The sequence below is a fragment of the Lepidochelys kempii genome, chromosome 3 (genome assembly GCF_965140265.1).
Source record: "Lepidochelys kempii isolate rLepKem1 chromosome 3, rLepKem1.hap2, whole genome shotgun sequence".
NCBI lineage: Eukaryota > Metazoa > Chordata > Testudines > Cheloniidae > Lepidochelys > Lepidochelys kempii.
In genome coordinates this window covers 121203287-121225092 of record NC_133258.1, presented here as the reverse complement: position 1 = coordinate 121225092, position 21806 = coordinate 121203287, and the positions used below count along the sequence as shown (strand labels likewise).

At 45.6% G+C, this 21806-nt stretch overlaps 2 protein-coding genes across 4 annotated transcripts in view; one reads left to right on the top strand and one right to left on the bottom strand.

The window, feature by feature from the left end:
* The window catches only part of LOC140908803 (plasminogen-like), a 58505-nt gene extending 48314 nt beyond the window's left edge, over positions 1-10191 (top strand). Inside the window, exons 16-19 of the mRNA XM_073336675.1 lie at positions 2416-2556; positions 5650-5756; positions 7207-7352; positions 10030-10191. Coding sequence (XP_073192776.1) covers positions 2416-2556; positions 5650-5756; positions 7207-7352; positions 10030-10191 — 556 coding nt within the window. The remainder of the gene's footprint in view (positions 1-2415; positions 2557-5649; positions 5757-7206; positions 7353-10029) is intronic.
* A 7514-nt stretch (positions 10192-17705) lies between these two features.
* SLC22A3 (solute carrier family 22 member 3) overlaps positions 17706-21806 on the bottom strand; it is a 50665-nt gene continuing 46564 nt past the window's right edge. Inside the window, exons 9-11 of one of the 3 annotated variants that reach the window (XM_073337843.1) lie at positions 21554-21666; positions 19737-19836; positions 17706-19594 (exon numbers count right to left, since the gene is read on the bottom strand). In XM_073337843.1, coding sequence (XP_073193944.1) covers positions 19540-19594; positions 19737-19836; positions 21554-21666 — 268 coding nt within the window. In that variant the 3' untranslated portion in view covers positions 17706-19539. The other 2 variants (XM_073337844.1, XM_073337842.1) reach the window with 2 other exon arrangements.

The following is a 21806-nucleotide window of genomic DNA, read 5'->3' as shown; positions in this document are numbered from 1 at the left end:
AATAATTCCTCCCCCTCCCTGGTGTTTGTCCCTCTAATGTATTGATAGAGAGCAATCCTATCTCCTGCAGCCTTTGTTTGGTTAGGCTAAGCAAGCCATACTCCTTGAGTCTCCTTTTGTAAGGAAGGGTTTCCATTCCTCTGATCATCCTAGTAGCCCTTCTCTTCAGTGTTCCAGTTTGAATTCATCCTTCTTAACCATAGGAGACCAGAACTGAACACAGTATTACAGGTGGAGTCCCACCAGTGTATTGTATAATGTCAATAACACTTCCCTATCTTTACTGGAAATACCTCGCCTGATGCACCCTAGGATTGCATTAGCCTTTTCACAGTCACATCACATTGGCGGCTCATAGTCATCCTGTAATTGACAAATAAACCCAGGTCTTTCTCCTCCTCCGTCGCTTCCAACTGATACGTCCCCAGTTTATAGCAAAAATTCTTGTTGTCAGTCCCTAAATGCATGACCTTGCACTTTGCATTGTTAAATTTAATCCCATTTATATGACTCCAGTTTATAAGGTCCCCCAGATCTTCTTGTATGATATTCCGGTCCTCCTCTGTATTAGCAGTACCTCTCAACTTTGTGTCATGTGCAAATTTTATTAGCACATCCCCACTTTTTGTGCCAAGGTAATGGATGAAAATGTTAAATATGGTTGGTCCCAAGACTGATCCCTGAAGAACTCCACTAGTAACCTCCCTCCAGCCTGACAGTTCACCTTTCAGTATGACCCGTTGTAGTCTCCCCTTTTGCCAGCTCCTCAACTACCTTTCAGTTCTCATATTAATCTCCATCTTCCCCAGTTTAACTAATAATTTCCCATGTGGAAGTGTATCAAATGCCCTACTGAAATCCAGGTAGATTAGATCTAGGGCTTTTCCTTTGTTTAAAAAAATCAGTAATCTTCTCAAAGAATGAGATTTACCTTTTGTAAAACCATGTTATACTTTATCCCAATTACCCTTTACCTCTATGTCCTTAACTATTTTCTCTTTCAAAATTTCTTCCAAGACCTTGCATACAATTGAGGTCAAACCAATGAGCCTGTGGTTTCCTGGATCACTTTTTTCCCTTTCTTAAAAATAGGAAGTATATTAGCAACTCTCCAGTCATAGAGTGTGGCCCCTGAGTTCACAGATACATTAAAAATCCTTGCTGTTGGGCTTGCAATTTCATGTGGCAGTTCCTTTAATATTCTGGGATGTGGAGCGCGGCAAATTTTCTACTAGCTAGAGAACTATACCTACTACTAGCTTTAGCTCAATATGAAAGATTTAATGGGAATAACAGTGAAAAAACCCTGATGAGAAGCCTACCCCCTCCAACTCCCACCATGCTAGCTTCAGCTAAAAGGAAGGATGCTGTGATTAATACCAGGGTGCTATCTCCTGAACTTACTGAAGGAGTCTATCCTTCATATCAGTGCCTGGTAGGTCAATGCCTGATAAAAGTGATGCTCCCTTGTTTATGTCGGCTCTTGAACACCACACTCATCACTGTAGTAATCTGTGCACCTATCCACCCCTCCCATGCCTACCTTCCTCTGCTTGCTGATAGAGCAAAAGACATCTTCCCAGAGTTTAGGGCGGGAGGGATAGCTCAGTGGTTTGAGCATTGGCCTGCTAAACCCAGGGTTGTGAGTTCAATCCTTGAGGGGGCCATTTAGGGATCTGGGGCAAAAATTGGGGATTGGTCCTGCTTTGAGCAGGGGCTTGGACTAGATGACCTCCTGAGGTCCCTTCCAATCCCAATATTCTATGATTCTTCCCCCATCCCCTTCCTAGCACCTCAGTCTAACCACGGCACCATTCTGCCCTCTCCCACTTTTCTGGGTGCTGCAAAGCCAGATGGGATCTCCACCCCACTATCTATCCCCCAACCAGCTGCTGCTGCATGGGGTGGGTTTGTGTCAACACTCTTCTACCCTTTTCCCAGTCTTTTGGTTGCTGGGGCAGAGCGGGAGAGCATATGTCTACACCTTGTTTCAGGTCTTCCTCCCCAGTAAATAGCTTCACTACCTGCCTCTGTTGCTGCTTGGATCTTGGTCAAACATTGTAATTGACACTGTACCTCCTATGCATCTTCCTTCATAGGGATTTAAGGAGCAGCTGTGACATTGATCACATGTTCACTGTTGCTACTTGGGAAAGCAGCAGCAGAGCCACTGGAGCAGTATATCTGCAGATTCAGGAAGAAAACATGACATCACTTTATAGACTGTGGATTTCTTCATAACTATGAGAGAGCTAAACATTAAAAAAAACCCTAATGCTTAGATTTTTGCAAAAATCATCAGTATGTCCCAGCTCCCTATCAACTACAGTTCTTCAGGACTTGCTCCCCACTCAGCAGGGATGCAAGCCCTGATTATCTGTATAGAACCTCACCATGTGCAATCACCTCTTCCAGGTCACCCAGGCCATCTGCATACAGGATCTTCCTTGGACTACACACTGAAAAGGCGGAGGAGTCGTCTGTGCAAATCCGAGAGGTTGAGAAAATAGTCAAGGAACCTGGTAGGGCAGACATTGCCTTGCTGAAGATGCGCAGGTATCGTTTCAGCCAAAGCTTTCCCCCTAAAGCCCTTTAGGCTGAAGTCATGAGTGTCCTTGTCAGGATTTAGATCTGACAAATACGTGGTGTGGAAGTGACTAGTTAATGGACAGTGGGCAGCTACCCATACCACAAAGTGTATAAAGTCATTTCTAAGCATTTATTACAGGCTTCAAAAATGTGTTTACATCTATGCAGAATACACGTTAATGACAGAGAAGATTATTGAAAATACTACAGAACAGACCAGTTTCCATCATAGAAATGTTGGACCGGAAGAGACCTGGAGACATCATGTAGTCCAGCCTCCTGCGCTGAGGCAGGACCAAGTAAACCTAGACCATCCTGACTGGTGTTTGTCTAATGTGTTCTTAAAAATCTCCAAAGATGGGATTTCCACAGCATCCCTTGGAAGCCCATCCCAGAGCTTAACTACCATTGTAGTTAGAAAGCTTTTCTTAATATCTTACCTAATCGCCCTTGCTGCAGATTAAGCCCATTACACTTCTTGTCCTATCTTCCATGGACATGGAGAACAATTGATCACTGTCCTCTTTATAACAGCCTTTAACATATTTGAAGACTGATATAGGTCCCCCATCAAGCTTCTTTTCTCAAGATGAAACATAGTTAAATTACATGGTTTGACTAAAGAGATTTTAAAGGAATATAGTAGGCAGAATTTTCCAAGTTGCATTCCTGTATTAAATAAATCAAAATTACACTTACATGTCAAACACATTCCAAAAGGATCCCAAGAAGTTTAATAATGTTTTTAACAAGGAGTGCCTAATAGAGATTTTCTTAGAATTTCTAAAATCAGGAGTCAAAATTTGGAGAGAAGTCGGCAGTATGACTTTCTGATCTTGAAATATCTCTGTTCCATTTTCAACCTATGCAAGCCACAATTTGAAGTCTAAGCAGGGCACCTGAGTTAGTCAGAAGAGTTTCATATGGATCCTAAAGCAATCCTATTTAGTAACTTCTGTGAGTTGTTGGAAGAAAGCCTCGTCCACCTCATCCCCCTGGGCCGGTGGTCTATAGCAGACTCCCAACATGACATCACCCTTGTTGCTCACACTTCTAAACTTAATCCAGAGACACTCAGGTTTTTCTGCAGTTTCATACTTGAGCTCTGAGCAGTCATACTGCGCCCTTACCTACAGTGCAACTCCCCCACCTTTTCTGCCCTGCCTGTCCTTCCTGAACAGTTTATATCCATCCATGACAGTACTCCAGCCATGTGAGTTATCCCACCAAGTCTCTGTTATTCCAATCACATCATAATTCCTTGACTGTGCTAGGACTTCCAGTTCTCCCTGCTTGTTTCCCAGGCTTCTTGCATTTGTGTATAGGCACTTGAGATAACTTGCTGATCGACCCTCTTTCTCAGTATGAGGCAGGAGCCCTGCCCTCCTGCGCGCTCCTGCTCATGCTTCCTCCTGGTATCCCACTTCCCCACTTACCTCAGGGCTTTGGTCTCCTTCCCCCGGTGAACCTAGTTTAAAGCCCTCCTCACTAGGTTAGCCAGCCTGCTTGCGAAGATGCTCTTCTCTCTCTTCGTTAGGTGGAGCCCGTCTCTGTCCAGCACTCCTCCTTCTTGGAACACCATCCCATGGTCAAAAATCCAAAGCCTTCTCTCCGACACCACCTGTGTAGCCATTTGATGACTTCCACGATTTGATGGTCTCTACCCAGGCCTTTTCCTTCCACGGGGAGGATGGACGAGAAGACCACTTGCGCCTCAAACTCCTTTATCCTTCTTCCCAGAGCCAAGTAGTCTGCAGGGGATTGGTCCTGCTTTGAGCAGGGGGTTGGACTAGATGACCTCCTGAGGTCCCTTCCAACCCTGATATTCTATGATTCTATGATTTAAACCCGGCTCTTTGTCAATGTATGGAAAATGACCTGACACCTGCTAGGTTTTGCGGATCCTGAAAAAGAAATGAATTTCTTGTTTTCTGCTGCAGAAGATATTCTCTCCAAGATGAAAGAGATGGGTGTTATGCCCATGTTACACAGGTGTAAATGATTGCACAAGGTGCAAGGAAAGAATCAGATCCCCAGGCATCCAGCACCTGAATCTTGATTGAATCCCAAGCAGTCCAGTTGCATTGCTAGCAGATGGGCAGTTAAGACTCAAGATGGTTATGTCTAGGCATGTAAGGACAGACCCTGCTCTGTCATCTAAGCATGTGGAGGGCCCCCTGCCAACAGAACCAGTGTGGTTCTGTTGCACAGTTTTGGGAAGGGAGGGGACAAATTTGGGGGGATTGTAAAAGAGGGTGCTTTTCTGACTCCCGACAGGCTGGAATTCTGCTAAGTGGCAGCACCGCTGAGGAGGGGTGGGTGGAAGTGGAACAGCAATAGGGGTATGGCTGGAGCATCTTCTGCCTTGCGGCTCCTATCATCATCTCCCATCTTGAGGAGGAGATGAGATAGGGCTGTAGTAACGGCCATGGGGTGTCTCCATAGCTTCTCCTTGGTCTGGGTGGGAGGATTTCTTCCTCTGGTGGAAATACCCAGTGCCCAGCCCATCTGAGTATTTAATGATGGGCTGAGCATTTGGGCCCCGATACAATAATAGTCAGGCATCTCTTGCGGTATACTGAAAATGCCTGCGTATATTTGCCTGAAGCCCTGACCAGGGTCCTGCTTAGACATCCAAGCAGGCACCTCTGAAATCCGATCTGTCACGCTGCGGCTTGGCAAATTCTCTGATTTATTTTAATTTTATTTCTTCCCCTCCAGAAGGATCTGCCAAATCTCTCCAGCTGCTCGTCACTTCTCCCCTTGCCTGTACACGCACCACACTGTGGGAGGGTCCTAAGAAGAAAGCTGTTTTGGGCCTGAGAGAACACCTCACTTAAAAAAAAAAGTTCTACCTCAAGACTTGCAGGGCTATACATAGGTGCTCAGCACCAATAGCTCTTCTTGACTTCATTTGGGGATTGGTGCTCAGCACCTCTGAAAATCAACCCCGTTGTGCACCAAGTCTCCCTCCAGAGCCTCAGAATGTAACTGGTGTCAGGGACAAACAAGCTAAAGCTATGCCTCTGTGGATTTGGTTTTCATTTTGTTTTGTTTCAGTCCTGCAGTAATCAGCAATGAAGTGATCCCAGCTTGTTTGCCTTCAGAAAACGTGATGTTAGGAAACAGAGCAGAGTGCTATGTGACTGGCTGGGGAGAAACAGAAGGTGAGGCACATTCAGTGCAGTTGAAAGATCAGTGCAAACCCCAAATGTATGCACCCTCTGTGCTCGAAAAAACAAATCAATATACATCAGTATTTACCATATAGCAAATATCATTGAGCAATGTCATTCTTTCCACCTCCCTCTCTCTATGAGTTTGATTCTCATCATTCAGGAATGCGCCACTGAAATCAATGGAGTTACACCTTTATAAAAGCAGTATAAAACGAGAGGAGAATCAGCCCTAACAATGTCAACCCATTCCCTCTTTATCCTCCTGTCTGTTGCCCCAGCTTGGGTTTCTGCACAATCAGCAGGGATATTTTTCTAGCCTTGCCCCTTCTCTAAACTGCATGATGTTGACTTAGTTTATTCTCTTGAATGACTTTCTCACAAAGACTCCAATCCGTACTCAGAAGGAGACTTCTTGTCCTCATTTTCAAAATCTGCCACATTGCCCTGCCTGACTAGAACGTTGTCTCCTAGTCCAACCCCTTTATCCCCTCAGTTACACCAGTGATGCCATTCCCTCATCCTGTGTCTGTCCTGTCTGCTTAGGCCGCAAGCTGTTTGGGGACTGTCAGCTACTTTGTGTGTTTACATTGCCTAGCACACTGGGGCCTATGCTTGGTTGGTCCTTAGCTAGTACACACGGTTCATAATAATGATAATACCCCATTTGAGTCCTGCTCCCATCTGCGCACATTTTTCCATCTTGGCCCCTACATAAGAAATGTCCTTCACATACCTGTTTGCCAGGCCACTACTCTCACTTTAAGACCCTCCTCTTAAAAACCCATCTTCTTCAAGATGAGAGGCGTGTCTGTACTCAGCATTCCCAGTCTCCACAATGGTTGGGACCTATGTCTTTATGATGTTTCAAGCAGTCTGTCTGTCAGATTTCTGCTCTCAACTGTGGGTTTCTTTGGCCTCAGGGGGTTCTGTGGCATCTTGCAGATGGGTAGTTGCATATTTGAAATGTCATATCCCATCACCACACTGGCTTCCAGATGTTTTGACCTTTGCAGCTTTTCCCACCCTGAGGTTTAACATTCTTGAGTTAGATTTAAAATAAATCCAAGCTAATTCCTTCATCTTTTTTGCTGAATCAGCCGTGCTGCTATCCTAATGAGAGCCTATCAATACTAAGCCCTTGTCTGCTGCTTTTTATTTATTTATTTCAAAGCACTTTACAAAGGAAAATAATCAGTATTATCTCCATTTTATAGATGGGGAAAATGAGGCTCAGAGAAGTTAAGTGATTTGGACAAAGACTCCCATTGACTTCAATGGGCTTTGGATTAGGCCCACAGTGAGTCAGTGGCAGAGCCAGGAACAGAAGCCAGGTTTCCTGATTCCCAGGCCAACACCGTATCCATTGGGTCATACTGCCTCTGCTATGGAGTTAATTTATCTGTGCAATTTATACTTGTTTTGTTGTTTACTCACAAAGGTACTGGTGGAGAAGGTAAACTTAAAGAAACTGGCTTCCCTGTGATTGAGAATAAAGTGTGCAATCGCCCTGAATTTCTGAATGGAAGAGTTAAAAACACTGAGCTCTGTGCTGGGAATATTGATGGTGGTACTGACAGCTGCCAGGTAAGAAAAGAATGGGGACATCAAAACTGGCTTTAAGCATAAGCAGGAAAAATGACACTTGGGGCTCTGTACTTTAGGGGCACAGTATTAGTCTCAGCAACTCATGGCTCAATACCCTCTTGAAGTGAAGAGCTGAAAATACATACAGAAGCTAGTTCTCCCTCACTCCTTCTTCCATTGGTACAACCAGAGCTGGAGATAATTCATAACCCCTCATCCCAAGCAGTGAGTGGGTGTGAAAATCTACAGTTGACCCTGTGTGAACGATACTCCATGTTGGATTCCTTAGACCCTTCCTTTGTTAGGGGAAGGCATGTTCGTGATGAATGTTCATAAGTGTAGAAAGGCTTTTTTTTTTTTTTTTTAGTTCAGATTAGGACTGAAGTGTTTCCAGTTTTCTGATTTCCTTGAATATGTGAAAGGACTTTAGAAATTCTCCTTAATCTAACTGACTAAGGGGATCAAGCTGGGAGCTTTCCGCATTGAAAAGCTGGGACTCCTTGATAAAAGAAGAGTGAAAGTAAATATGAACCTGCCTCAGCAGGCCTTCTGCACCAGCAGTGTTAATGGTATTTCCTGAGTGTGCAGAAATCTCCATGATGTGCCTGTCACCCAATGGGCATATGTGCTTGAATCAGGGTTCTGATATTTACAGGTAGTAAATTTCTGACCAGGTGGGACATAGGGTGTGAAGAAGCTACTGTAGGTCTAGAATTTGGACAGGAGCTCAGATCTCTTCTCTTGCTCCCTAGCTGTCCAGTGCTGCCTCCTGTTTTTCCAGTCAGCTGGTATTTTTTTAAACCCTTTGATCCCCCCCACTCACTCAGAGGAGATGCTCTCTTTGCCGGCTGCGTTAGTGAGAGGTTCCTTTCTCTTCCCTGACCAGCTCATTTACTACGCTCGCCGCCCTCTGTTTCTCCCCCAGCTCCCACGTGGTGTGTGGGTCTCACTGGGTAGGAGGAATTGGGAGTAAGAAGGCAGAGGAGTCAGCTCTCCCACAGGCATGGGTAGCAGCGGTAATAGTGCCACCCCGCTTGAAGAGCCAAGACTTCAGCGAGAGAGGAGTAGGAGAACTGATGGGATGTTCTGAAGGAAGGAAGTGGGGTGGGAGAGAGCGGAGCTCAAGGGAGGAAGAACAGGGTTAAACTGTGCAGTCAAATGCCCCTTGACATCATGCTCTGATTCTACAAACATGTTTCATGCCTGGCTGTCTCTAGTACTGTGGATAAGTTGCAGCTTTACAAAAAAGCAATATTGCCAATTCAGATATTTCCGGGGTGGGGGGGTGGGGGGGTTGAATTCCAGGCCCTGCCCACACCCCGCAGGGACCCTGGTCCGGTGCCTGCTCAGGCCTCTCCCCGGCAGCGACCCCAGGTCCCCCTCGGCTGGGGAGTCTCCCCCTGCGGAGCAAGTAGGGCGGCATGGTCCGGCACGCTGTACCAGTAAGCTAGTTATAGCCAGTAGGCTGTACTGGAAAGACACAGGAAGAGCGGAATGAGGGGGGGGCCCTACACCGGCAGATCCTCCGGAACAGCTGTACCGCCCCCAGCCTTTCCATGCAGCTGTGTGCCTGCATCTCCTGTCTGGGGTCTGTACAGCGGCTCCGCCCCGGAGGAGTTGCCGGTGTGGGGCCGCCCCACGTTCTGCTCCTTTCGCTGCTGTGGTTCCCCGGAGATTCCTGTGGTTCAGGACTCTCCCGGGAACCGCAGCGGCAAAAGGAGCAGAACCCCACGCTGACAGCTCCTCCGGTGCGGCTCTACTGCCCTTAGCCTCATGCCCCCAGCCCTGTCCTCCAGCGAGGCTGCTATACAGACCCCGGGCAGGACGCAGGAGATGCAGCTGCGTGGAAGGGCTGGGGGCAGGGCTTGGGGTGGTACAGCCGTGCAGAGGAGCTTCTGGTGTGGGGCCGCTGGGCAGCCCCACATTCTGCTTCTTTCACTGCTGCGGTTCTGGAGATCCCCATGGTTGAGAAGTCTCCAGCACAGCAGGAGGAGGACAGAGCCCCCCCACCTCAGGTAATGTGGGATGGATCATGGGCAGGGGACGGGGAGAGCATGGGGCCCGGGCTAGGGGCAGTGTAGGGTCATTTGAGGAGTCACATGGGAGGTCATGTGGGGAGGTCACATGCCCCCCGCCCCACACTTCAGCTGGTGCAGCGTACCAATAAGAAATGAATTCTACTTGTACCACTCATCTCCCCTCTCTTACATGAGCTGGTGCTGCCAGGAGTCGAGTTCTCAGTGGACTCCTCTGCACTCCACTGTACAGGACCAGACTCCCTATGCACCAGATGGAGGGGTGGCTGGGCCAAATTTCAGTGGCATTGCAACCACTCAACTGGAGCGATGCAACAGCCATGATTTACTATAAGACTGCTGCTTAAAAGTGTCAAGGTAATGGTCTTCACGGCGTATGGAACTTTGACCAAAAACCTTGGGGCTAGAGAGGGGACATTCACGCACACACACCAGTTCCCTTAATTGGCACCACTACCAAAAAAGTCAACCAACACGCAGGCAGGGAAAGCATAGCTCCTCCCTGGTCCCAGTTGAGGTGTTTTCTTATGACCACATCCTTGGCCTGTGACGATATTTCCACTTCTGTGCCTGCGACCTGCATGTTACTGTTTGCATAGTGTGCTTTCAATAGGGTAGCAACCTCTCTTTCTTCTTTGTAGGGTGACAGTGGAGGACCCCTAATATGTATTGAGCAAGAAAAATTCTTCGTTCATGGCGTCACCTCTTGGGGTCTGGGCTGTGCTGAGCCCATGAAGCCTGGTGTTTATGCCCGAGTTTCTAGGTTTGTTAATTGGATTGAGAGGGTAATGAGTACCAGCTGAGTCCTGGGGATTCACTGACCCCTCCTGGAAGGCAACGCACAAAGCAGAGATGTGGGATTCCAAATACAGTGTTGAAATCAAAATTATTTACAAGAATCTGAAATAAATATTGTCATCTATTGTAAGTTACTGTAAATTAACAGTCATTGCCAAGAAACCAAACTGACTGTTAGCCTCCTTCGGTGTGTTTTATATTCTACAATGAACACACGTTTGTGAGGTACTTGTTGAAAAATATCCTATTCTCTCTTTTCCATAACTGGACCCAAATACTTTAATCCTTGATATAGTACCAGAGCAATAAAATAGAAGGGAAAGTAAAAACTTTGCGAACTATTTGTTTTTTGTGCTCTCAGGTTATTAATAGAACTACCCTATCATCACTAGTTATTGCAGTTCAAATTTATTTTTCCTAGTCTCTAACAGGACACTAATTGCACCCAACTGAGTGGTGTAAAGCAGTGGTCCTCTATCTATGGATCTTGGACTGCACGTGGTTCTTCAGGGCGACAGCAAGTGGCTCTAATAGAGTTTAAGAGTATGATACATTCACTGCCTGATGCTCCCTACCCTCTGCCCTATACATGTGAGAAAGCAGGGGGAGTTCTCAGCAAACTCCCTGGGGCTAGGTGGGCTTTGCTCTCCTCCACACCCTACACACGGAGGGGAAGAAAGAAAAAAGCCACTGGAATTCTCGTTCACTCTCACCAAAAGCCAGAAGGGTGGAACAGGGAGAAGGAGAAATATCCTCACCATAGACTATCTGTGAGCCGGAAAATGGGGAAAATTCATCCCTCCTAGGGGAGGGTCAAGAGAAAGGGGAGACTAGCTACCCTCATAGCAGCCAGGTGGTAGGGAAGACAGAGGAGACCCCCTTGTATTTCATATGCCCTGGGTGCATGGCAGCTTATGCAGCATTTTCCTGGTGTGTTCTATACATCTGGTGAGAGAGAGGAGAAACTCATTTTTTGTAAATGCAGTTTTCATTGTTACGGACACGTCTGTATCAGCACAAAGGTATGAATGCTGACTAGCAAATAGACCTTCCCCTCCAACTAGTCCGCGGTGAAGACAGAAGCAGCCAGTGAGGCAAGTCTTTACAGCAGTGAATGATGGCCCATAACGGCACATAATAAAATGGCGTAAGAGCCTCATTACCAGTCTTGCCTCACTATACAAGCTTTAGTTGTTGTGACAGGGTTGGGCCAGATGGCTACAGGAGAGTAATAGAAGGCAAATATATTAGCCCCACGCTTAGTAGGTCTCTTTTTCCTTGGTAAGGTAACAGGGAAGGTTCTAGAACAATCAGGAACCTCCTGGAGACAGTTAAGACAGGCTGATTAGAACACCTGCAGCTGATCAAGAAGCTGCTAGAATCAATTAAGGCAGGCTAATCAGGGCACCTGGGTTTTAAAAAGGAGCTCACTTCAGTTTGTGGTGCATGTGAGGAGCTGGGAGCAAGAGGCACTAGGAGCTGAGAATGAGAACGCTGACTGTTGGAGGACTGAGGTGTACAAGCATTATCAGACACCAGGAGGAAGATCCTATGGTGAGGATAAAGAAGGTGTTGGGAGGAGGCCATGGGGAAGTAGCCCAGGGAGTTGTAGCTGTTGCACAGCTGTTCCAGGAGGCACTCTAGACAGCTGCATTCCACAGGGCCCTGGGCTGGAACCCGGAGTAGAGGGCAGTCCTGGGTTCCCCCCAAATCCTCCCAACTCCTGGTCAGACACAGGAGGAGTCGACCTGGACTGTGAATTCAGAAAAACGGCCAAGCTGGGGGCTACCGTGAAGCTCCAAAGGCGAGCAAATCCGCCAATAAGCACAAGACCCACCAAGGTAGAGCAGGAACTTTGTCATAGCTGGTGTCAGAAGTGGGATCTGGTGCCCACAGCGCGGCAGAAGACGGAGGGTGTTTGGAAGAAAAAAAAAGGGAAGAGGGTCTATTTTTTTTTCACCACAATGGAGGAGGTAGTGCGGGCACTGATACAAGCCACGGCTGCCCAGCAGGAGGCTACTCGTGTCCAGGCAGCCGCCCAACAGGAGGCAGTGCGGCTGCAGCAAGGGACTAATCGCCTGCTGATGGACCAGGCTTCTCAAGACTGGGCTATGTTGCAGGAACTGGTAAACCAGGTAAAGGCCCTTACAGAGCTGAACCGCGGCCATGATGGGAGGCAGATCATGCAGGCCAGCAATTGGCTGCAGAAAATGATGCAGGAGGATGATGTAGAGGCATACCTCCTGACCTTAGAGAGGACAGCCCTGTGGGAAGCTTGGCCCCGAGAACAGTGGTCTGGCATCCTTGCTCCATTCCTGTGTGGGGAGGCCCAGAAGGCCTACTATGATTTGCCTGAAGAGGCAGCGGCAGACTACCCCCAGCTGAAAGCAGAGATCCTGGCCAGATCTGGGGTAACGACTGCAGTGCGGGCCCAGTGATATCATGAGTGGAGGTACCAGGAAAACAAAATCTTGCAGTCCCAATTATATGACCTCATCCATCTCTCACAAAAGTGGTTATGAACTGAGTCCTGGAGTCCGGAGGAGATACTAGAGGTTCTGGTCATTGACTGGTACATGAGAGGACTACCACTAGACTTTCGCCGCCTGGGTAAGCCAGAACGAACCCTCCACCTATGACGAGGTTGTCATGCTGGTAGAAAGGCGAAGGATGGCGAGGGAGCTAATCCGACCAGTTAAGGAAGAATCACCCCAGGTTAAACTAGCAGCACCAAGCCCTAGCGCTCAGGTGACTGGGCCACCAGGAGAACCCAGGTGGAAAAAGAGAGGGGCTGAAGGCCCACCAGAAGCCACAAAGAGTCAGAGCATGAGGGGAAAGCGGATCGTAATGTTAGACTACCCAAACCAAGAGACCGGGGGATGCCTAGGGCTCCATACAGATGTTATGCCTGTGGGGAGTGGGGACACATAGCTGCACAGTGTCCCAATGCCGAGGAGCCTATGCAGTGTAACCTGGGGAACTGGGCAGACCCATGCTCCCTAATCCACCTTGTGGGGGGTCTCACTAGCCCCACATATGTTCACTAGACCAGTGAAGCTAAATGGGGTAGAGACCACAGCACTGGTTGATTCGGGGATTGCTATCATGCTTGTCTCGGGGAAGCTCATGAAGCGTAGTCAGCTGCTGTGGGCTAAGCATACGGGGATAACATGCGTCCATGGGACAGTTGGTTACTATCCCACCATCCCAGTAAAAATTGAGATTCAGGGGAACACTACTGAGGTAGCAGCAGGTGTAGTCCCTAAACTCCCGTACCCGGTGCTCATAGGGAGGGACTTCCCAGGGTTTGGAGACTTACTCCTGGTTGGGGAATTGGAGAAAGGGGGAAGTCCTGAAAGTAGTGAGGCATCCACAGTAGACTGTCAACCTCCAACCTTCTCTGAAATATCCCCAGATTTGTTCTCTGCTCCCAGACAGCATACAAAGACAAAAAGGGAAAGAAGGGCAGCTAAGGCCTTGGGAACCCGAATACTGGCCCAAAGCCAGAGGGTCACTCTCATAGGTAGGCGGACCCGAGCAGCTGAAAAGGAGGTCACCCAGGAGGGAGAAGCACCCGAGTCTGTCCCACACCCTAACGTCTCTGAACCAGTAGAGGCGACAGAGACTGGTCCTCTAGATCATGGGCAGATTAGGCCCAGGAGAGGAAATTTTGGACGGGACCAGGCTGAAGACCCAAGGTACGACAACATTAGGAAGGAGGTAACCGAAATAGATGGGGTCCCTGTGGAAGGGAAAACCCAGGGACCAGGACCCTACTTCATAACGAAGAAGAATCTCTTATACCGGGTTGCAGCAGTACAGGGGCTAAAGGTACAGCAGATCCTAGTACCTCAAAAACACCAGAATGTTGTATTAAGTCTGGCCCATAGTCATCCTTTTGGGAGGCATTTGGGGGTAGAGAAGACTCTGGCACGGGTCCTGTGATGATTCTTCTGGCCCAGACTACATGAAGCAGTGCGGAGGTACTGTGCGTCCTGCCCAGAGTGTCAGCTGCACAGTCCCCGTCCCCACTTGAGGGCACCATTAGTGCCCCTTCCCATCATAGAGGTCCCCTTGGAGCGAATAGCCATGGATCTAGTGGGACCCCTGGAGAAGACAGCCCGGGGCCACCAATATATACTTGTCATTCTGGATTATGCTACTCGCTACCCAGAAGCTGTCCCCCTGTAGACCACGGCCTCTAAAACAATAGCTGAAGAGTTGGTGGGGATCTTTGCCCAAGTGGGGCTACCAAAGGAGATATTAACAGACCAAGGTACGCCATTTATGTCGAAGCTAATGAAGGATCTCTGTACGCTGCTCCATATACATACCCTGAGAACTTCAGTCTATCATCCGCAGACTGATGGGCTGGTAGAAAGGTTTAACCGAACCCTCAAGGCAATGATAAGGAAAGTGGTAAGTCGAGATGGGGCAGAAGCAGCATAATTATTGGTCCATATAATATAAGCCCTATTTCCCACTGTGGGAAGGATAGGATACTACCCAACTTATGTTTGCAATCCTGGAGGTACCTCAGGCCTCAACTGGGTTTTCCCCCTTTGAATTATTATACGGACGCCACCCCTGTGGCATACTAGATATTGCAAAAGAAATCTGGAAAGAGGAACCCAATGAGGGAAGAAATATAATTGACCACGTGTTGCAGATGCGAGAACGGATAGCCTGGATCACCCCTATTGTACGGGAGAATTTGGAAAAGGCGCAGGAGGCCCAGCCAACCCATTACAATTGCCAGGCAAAAGTCCGACAGTTCCAAGAAGGGGATTGGGTGATGGTGTTGGTACCCACAGCAGAAAGCAAGCTTTTGGCCCAATGGCAGGGGGCCCTATGAGGTGGTTGAACCCGTGGGGGAAGTAACCTACAAGGTGCGGCAGCCAGGACGCTGGAAACAAGAACAAATTTATCACATTAACCTCTTAAAGCCTTGGCACCAATGAGAGGCGTGTGTAGTGGCCCAAGAGACCCCGATCCAGGGAAATAATATGCAGGAACACATCAGGATATCCACTGATCTGACACCAAACCAGAAGAATGAGGTAACTGAGATGATCAACCGATACCAGGACGTGTTTTCAACCAAACCAGGCCAGACCACCAAAGCATATCACCACATTATCACAGACCCTGGGGCAAAGGTAACTTTAAGGCCCTATCGGGTCCCAGCAGCAAAAAGGGAGGAGATCAAGGCAGAGGTAAAAAAAGGATGTTGGAGCTGGGAGTCATCGAAGAGTCCCACAGTCAGTGGTCAAGCCCAATTGTGTTGGTGCCCAAACCCGATGGCATCACTAGGTTTTGTAATGACTTTCGCCAGCTGAATGAGATATCCAAATTCGATGCATACCCCATACCCCATATCGATGAGTTAGTTGACCGCCTGGGCAATGCCTGATTTTTGACCACCCTTAATTTAACAAAGGGATACTGGCAGATTTTCTCTTCCTGAGAGAGAAGAATTTACACCCTTGTGTGATTAATGCTAATGAGAGTTCTGTCTATAAAGCATCACACATTAAGCCACAGCTAATACCGCATGGTGCTACAACAGCAGCTTCCCTCATGAAATCCAACAGAGGGAAGGAAAAAGAGAAACAAATAATAGTGAGTGCCGACCAGCCAGAGAGATTGTTATACATTTTCAGAGGCCGGTCACCTGTTCTTTGTTCCATAGCATAATAAACTGCCAAACCTCATAAACTTTTCAGAAAGACTTTCTGCTCCCACAGTCGCATTTTTACATTTAATTTGTGATATGAATTTGGACTTTGATTCTTCCATAGTTCATTCCACAGACATCTCTGCCTCCCAGAACACGTCAGAAATGTGATTGTTCTTGTGACAAGGTCTGAAGTGCCGCCCATATGAAGACCATCATACTGTCTGGCTACTATTGTCAGTAAATCCAGCTTCCAGCCATATCCCTGGAAATAATTTCCACAATGGGCTTCATGATGATCACGCTGGGCTTGATTGAAATAACCGTCCCCCTCTGCTAACCATTACACAAAACTGCCGTCATCACACTCTTCATCTGTGAGTTTTACAGGAGACCCCTCACTTCAGGACTTTTGATCCAGAAAATCGGCTTCCTGTGAGTTTTTTTAATCAAGTCTGCTTACTTTAACAAAACCAAATGTTTGCTCCTGCTAACTCCTCACAGAGTCAATACAAGCATCAACGAATGACCTGATTTCTATTGTGCCTCCTATTCAGTAGCTCTGTCTGCTAAATTCTGATGACAAAATCTTTATTCCTAGTGATAGTGTAAGAGGCAGTCAGAATACATTCCTTGTATTCCATGTTGAGTATGCTGTATTGACAGTTGGAAAATTCACCCTTTGACTTTTAAACAGATCACACTTGATATCAAGGCACTAGAAGATGATATGTAAGAAACTCTGTGATAAATAAAATCACATCCTAACTGTCCAGTCCTGAGGGTATTTAAGCCCCTTGCCTCTTGCTGACTGCAATGAGTATTGAGGGCACTCAGCACCTCTCTGAAGCAGGCCCTAATGTGTTTCTTGGATCATTCCTTAACCAGTGCTCAGTTTGGAGGGCATATGGTTGGGTATACCATGTCTTCACTTGTTCCTTCTGTTGGCTCAAAATTGTTGAGAAAGTGTCGGAGCAAACATTGGAAGTAGGGCCTAGAAGATAGATAAAATGTTCCCTTTTTTTCCCTCCTCATCGAAAAGTCCTGTAAAGATTAATCGGGATGAATCCAATAGGTATCTATAGAAATTACTCTAAAAACCTGTTGAATTTAACAAAAAGAAAAGGAGTACTAGTGGCACCTTAGAGACTAACCAATTTATTTGAGCATAAGCTTTCATGAGCTACAGCTCACTTGATGATCGATGAAGTGAGCTGTAGCTCACGAAAGCTTATGCTCAAATAAATTGGTTAGTCTCTAAGGTGCCACTAGTACTCCTTTTCTTTTCGTGAATACAGACTAACACGGCTGCTACTCTGAAACCTGTTGAATTTAACAGAGGGTGATCTCCTCTTGATAGAATTTTTAACATTCACCTATAGACTTTAATGGAGAACTATATCCCTGCTAGAGAAATGTGTAGGACTCTCCCATAAGGCTCAGAAATGATTAACTCATTGAAATTTAGACTTAAAAGCAGCTGTGACTTTGCAATTAAAAGAATTATTTTCAGAAGCAGCATAATTATTGGTCCATATACATATAAACCCTATTTCCCACTGTGGGAGGGGGGAGAGGAATTCCCCACTTTAGACCTCAATGCACCTCCACCATCTCATTCCACCCCTCCTACCAAAATATTAATAAAATAAGCAAAAAGACAGTGTAAAACAAAGGGAATGGAACCTAATTAAGGTCACCAAAGGGATTTTGGCATTTCTGGGTATTATAACAGATGACTGTATAATGTACTACAATTAATATGGAGGAACTCTCACAGGCATTGAGATTTTATTTCTCCGTCTGTTTATCAGTGAACATTAGCACAAGTTTCCTTTTTCCTGTATAAGATACATACTTAACCTGAAAATATAACCCAGGTTACTATTAAAATAGTATCATATTAAAGAGTTAGACGGCATCGACAGATACATGCCTGATGTATTCAGCAGCAACACTTTAAGTTAGTTTCCCAGACCTGAAGTAGAGCTCTGTGTAGCTCAGAAGCTCGTCTCTCTCACCAACAGAAGTTGGTCCAATAAAAGATATTACCTCACCCACCTTATCTCTCTGATCCACATGTATAAAATTGTAAGCTTAAAAAGACCTTAAATTCCTAACAGGGAGTATGCAGGCATTCAGTTATTTTACATTCTGACATACATTGTCTACATTTTATTCTGGACGATACAGAATGCCACTCTGAGCAAAGTACAATTAGAAAGGCCTGAAAAATAAGTTCTTATGCTACTAAGAGATGTCAGGATTACCTGATCAAACAGACATTCTCCTAAATGGATAGTGGACTTATTTTAACCTTTCTTGTTTATTTAATGTTTTTCTCAGTTCTTAAAGTACCTCGATATCAGAGCTCCCTCAGCTCTGCAGTGGTGTCTGTGGTTTACAGAAGAAGCCATGGGTAATTTTAATTATATTGGTTATAAGCAGAATTGCTTGATGTTTTCAGTGGCAGAGGGAAGTTTGTGTTGTATTGGTCAACTGCCTGCAGTTGCATTTTGTTGTTGCTTGATATGTGATTGAGAATTGAAGGCATGAGAACAATTGTCTCTCAAGGAGAGCATCAAAATACGATGTGTTCTAATTTGGCATTACAAACCATGTAACCAGATATTTTAACAGAGATGCACATTTGGTTCCCTTCCTTTTAGTCTGTAAGGAGTTTTGCCAACTGTCTTATTGTCATTTAACTACGTGTCAGGGGAAATTCTTATTGAAAAGTAGTTCTGCTGGTCTTCTGTGTCTCATGGTCTCTCCTGCTGTTGCCTGTTCCAAGCATGAGTGCATTTTATTGCTATCATGGTTCCTGTTTTCCTTAAGCAGACATGACATGGGTGGAATGGACTGGGAAGAGTTAGGAAGTGTTGATGTACTGTATATAGCTCACCGAGTTCCAGTAATGAAGGAAGCACCTTGTATATCTGTTATTTCCCCTATGGTTTCTTGAAGCCCTATCTTACAAATAATTGCTCCTCCATGCCAGGCTTTTGAGATGGTCAGTTTGGAGCATTAATTGTTCAACCACAATGTGGCGCCTGCTGAATTTAGAAACTGTATCCTATAGTCCCTTCACCAACTCTGCAATATCAATCCATCCCAAACATTAAGAATATCCTCTTGACATCTACACATTAGAAATGAGGCTCACACTCTCTCCATCCTCAATGTCATCAGTTCCCTTTTTCCCTAAGCAATTCCTTGTTTGCTTTTCTGATTTTTCAGAGTCTTTATCGCTTGGTAGGGCACAAAACTATTCTAATTCTGCTTCCCCCCACACAAACCATCACAATTTTAAACCACAATTTCCTCAAATTATTGTAATATCAAGAATGAACAAATGACCCAGACATATACAAATAAGTAAGAGCTTACTGGGACAGGCAAAGCAGCTGATTTAAGTGGGTATTCTCTAACAAGAACCACACAACACTCCCTTCCTGGAAACAATGGACTCCGAAAATATGTATTTAGTTCTGTAGCTATATAAAAATACAATGTTTATTTAGAACATCTTCATTCCTAAAAGAAGTACTTGGGGGTGTCTTTTGTGACACAGCTCAATCCATCCTCTCCAGAGGACTTTAAAGCAGTTATCAGGTGGAAACCAAATTCCTGGTGTGAGAACAGGGACGTTTCGCTCAGTGCTTTTAGTGAAAGATCATATATAGGAGGTATCTTGATGCTTCTTTTTCCCACCACTTTTACTTTGGAGACTGAAGTAACAGAGGGAAAAAAGAAAAGAGATATATTTCTTAGCAGTAGCACCGTCCAATTTATTTTCAGTACAAATGTACAATTCCCTGCCCCTTGCTCAAAAAATCAAATCAATGTGATATTGAAGGAAAGACAGAGTACCTGGAGAGCTGTTCCACATCCTCCACTGTCTCTGGTAAGGAAATTCCCTTTGTCTCAGGTAAAAACAGCACTAAGATCCCACAGATCACTGCAAGTATACCTAGGACAGGCATTGAAGAAAAAAAAAAACAAGAACCAAAACTGGTTTGTCATTTTTCTCATTCTCAGGACAGTTTTGTGGTACAAAATAAGAAAAGGGTAGAAAGACCTGAAGTTGCTCCCAAAACACTAAGTAAAAGCTGAAGGCCCGTTTCTCCCCTGCCTTGCTTCTCATTTGGTCATTTACATTTTTGGAAAGTGAGTGTGAAATGTTACCATGCTGATTGTAAAGTTTTTGGGTGCAGGGACTGTTTTTTTGTCCTGTGTTTGTACAACACCTAGCACAGTGGGGTCCTGGTCAATGACTGGGGCTCCTAGGCCTGATGAAAATACAGATAATAATTTTATACCCAGTTACACAGTGTTGTTGAGGATCAGGTCTTCAGAGTGCAGCAGAAATTCTGAATACAAAGGTGTAAACTAGAACATCTGGATACTGCTATGGCTGGAATAATATTAATTTGAAAAATAAATTTCTTTTCTTCTCTCTTTTTTACTTTGTATTTCAAATCCTCTTTCTCCACCTCTCTTTCTTTTTCTATGTTCTGTCCCTCCTGCTCTTTCCTCATCATGTTTCTCTTCAGAAAAACATGATTTAGCCTTCAGACTCAGGATTTCCTAACAAAAGGAAATACTTTGCTCACACAATTAGCCTGTGGAACTCATTGTCACAAGACACCACTGAGACCAAGAGCTCATCGGGGAAAAAAAGATTAGATATTTATATGAATAACAAGAATATCTAGAGTTAGAACAAATTAAACATGATTTTTTGGAAGGGTTATAAATCCTCATGCACTAGGGAGTAAATCAACCTGGAAGTCAGCAGGAAAATTCCATGTGACCAGATTATCCAGCTGCAGGGTTTCTTGCACCTAACTTTGAAGCATCTGGTACTGACCCCTTTTGGTAACAGGATACTGGACTACATGGATCACTGTTCTGAACCAGTATGGCAATTCCTATGTTCCCGCAAAGCAGGACCTTAAGTGGGAGATAACATGGAAAACACCTTTTTGGCCAGATCTGCTCTGTTGACTTTGATAGAGCTATACTAACTTCCAACAGCAGAGAATGTGGCCCTTTGTTTATTTGGTCTGATGAGAGGTAGTCGCATATGAAAACTATCCCGAAAATGTTAGAAACCCATTGCTGCAAGTGCTCTGTTTTGATCAGTAAACACATTTTTAATGGCTTTTGAGGGGTCTTCCTTAGAGGGGCCTTAGACCTTCGGAAGGATACAAATGCAGCGGGACTCAGTTGGAATGCCTCCTGGAGCTCCATGTGTGTGGGTGCGCAAGCTGATGTCACCACCATCACTGAAAGGATGCCACACAGCTCCCCTTTGCACTTAGGTCATCTGTGCCGGCCAAAGAGGATGGAGATGATGTATTTGGGAAAGATAGGTCATGCAATAAAACTCTTCCCAAGAAAAGAAGCTGTGTTAGTACACAGATTAAAAACAAGTTATAATAAAGGGGTCATCAAGGGATTAACTGGATTATTCACAGTATTGTGGATGGGAGCCATGCTTCCACCTTTCCCTTATTTCCTCTTTATTTAGTGGGTGTTTTCCCCACTGTGTTTGTTATGTTGCTGAATAAAGCAGCACTTTCCCAGCCTGCAGTACTGTAAGTAAAGTATTTCTCTTATGCACTGAACAGTCTCTTTGAAAAAGAAATACTCTATCCAAGGTTGCATTTTAAATGATTTCTTACTAAAGATGATTAGAGGTAGCTCCATCCAGATGGCTGCTAATCGGAAGAGAAGAAATGGGGCTATGATACCCCCTATGTCACACAAACTCGAACACAGGGAAACACCAAAGTTTCTGCAAAAGAAAGATATTCATTTTAGAGAGGTTAAGACAATGTAACCTAGGAGATGCATGTGTTAGGCCCAAAATTATCTCATAATCAGGGCATACAACACACACTTACATAAGCAAACCAGCACAACGAGTCTAAACAG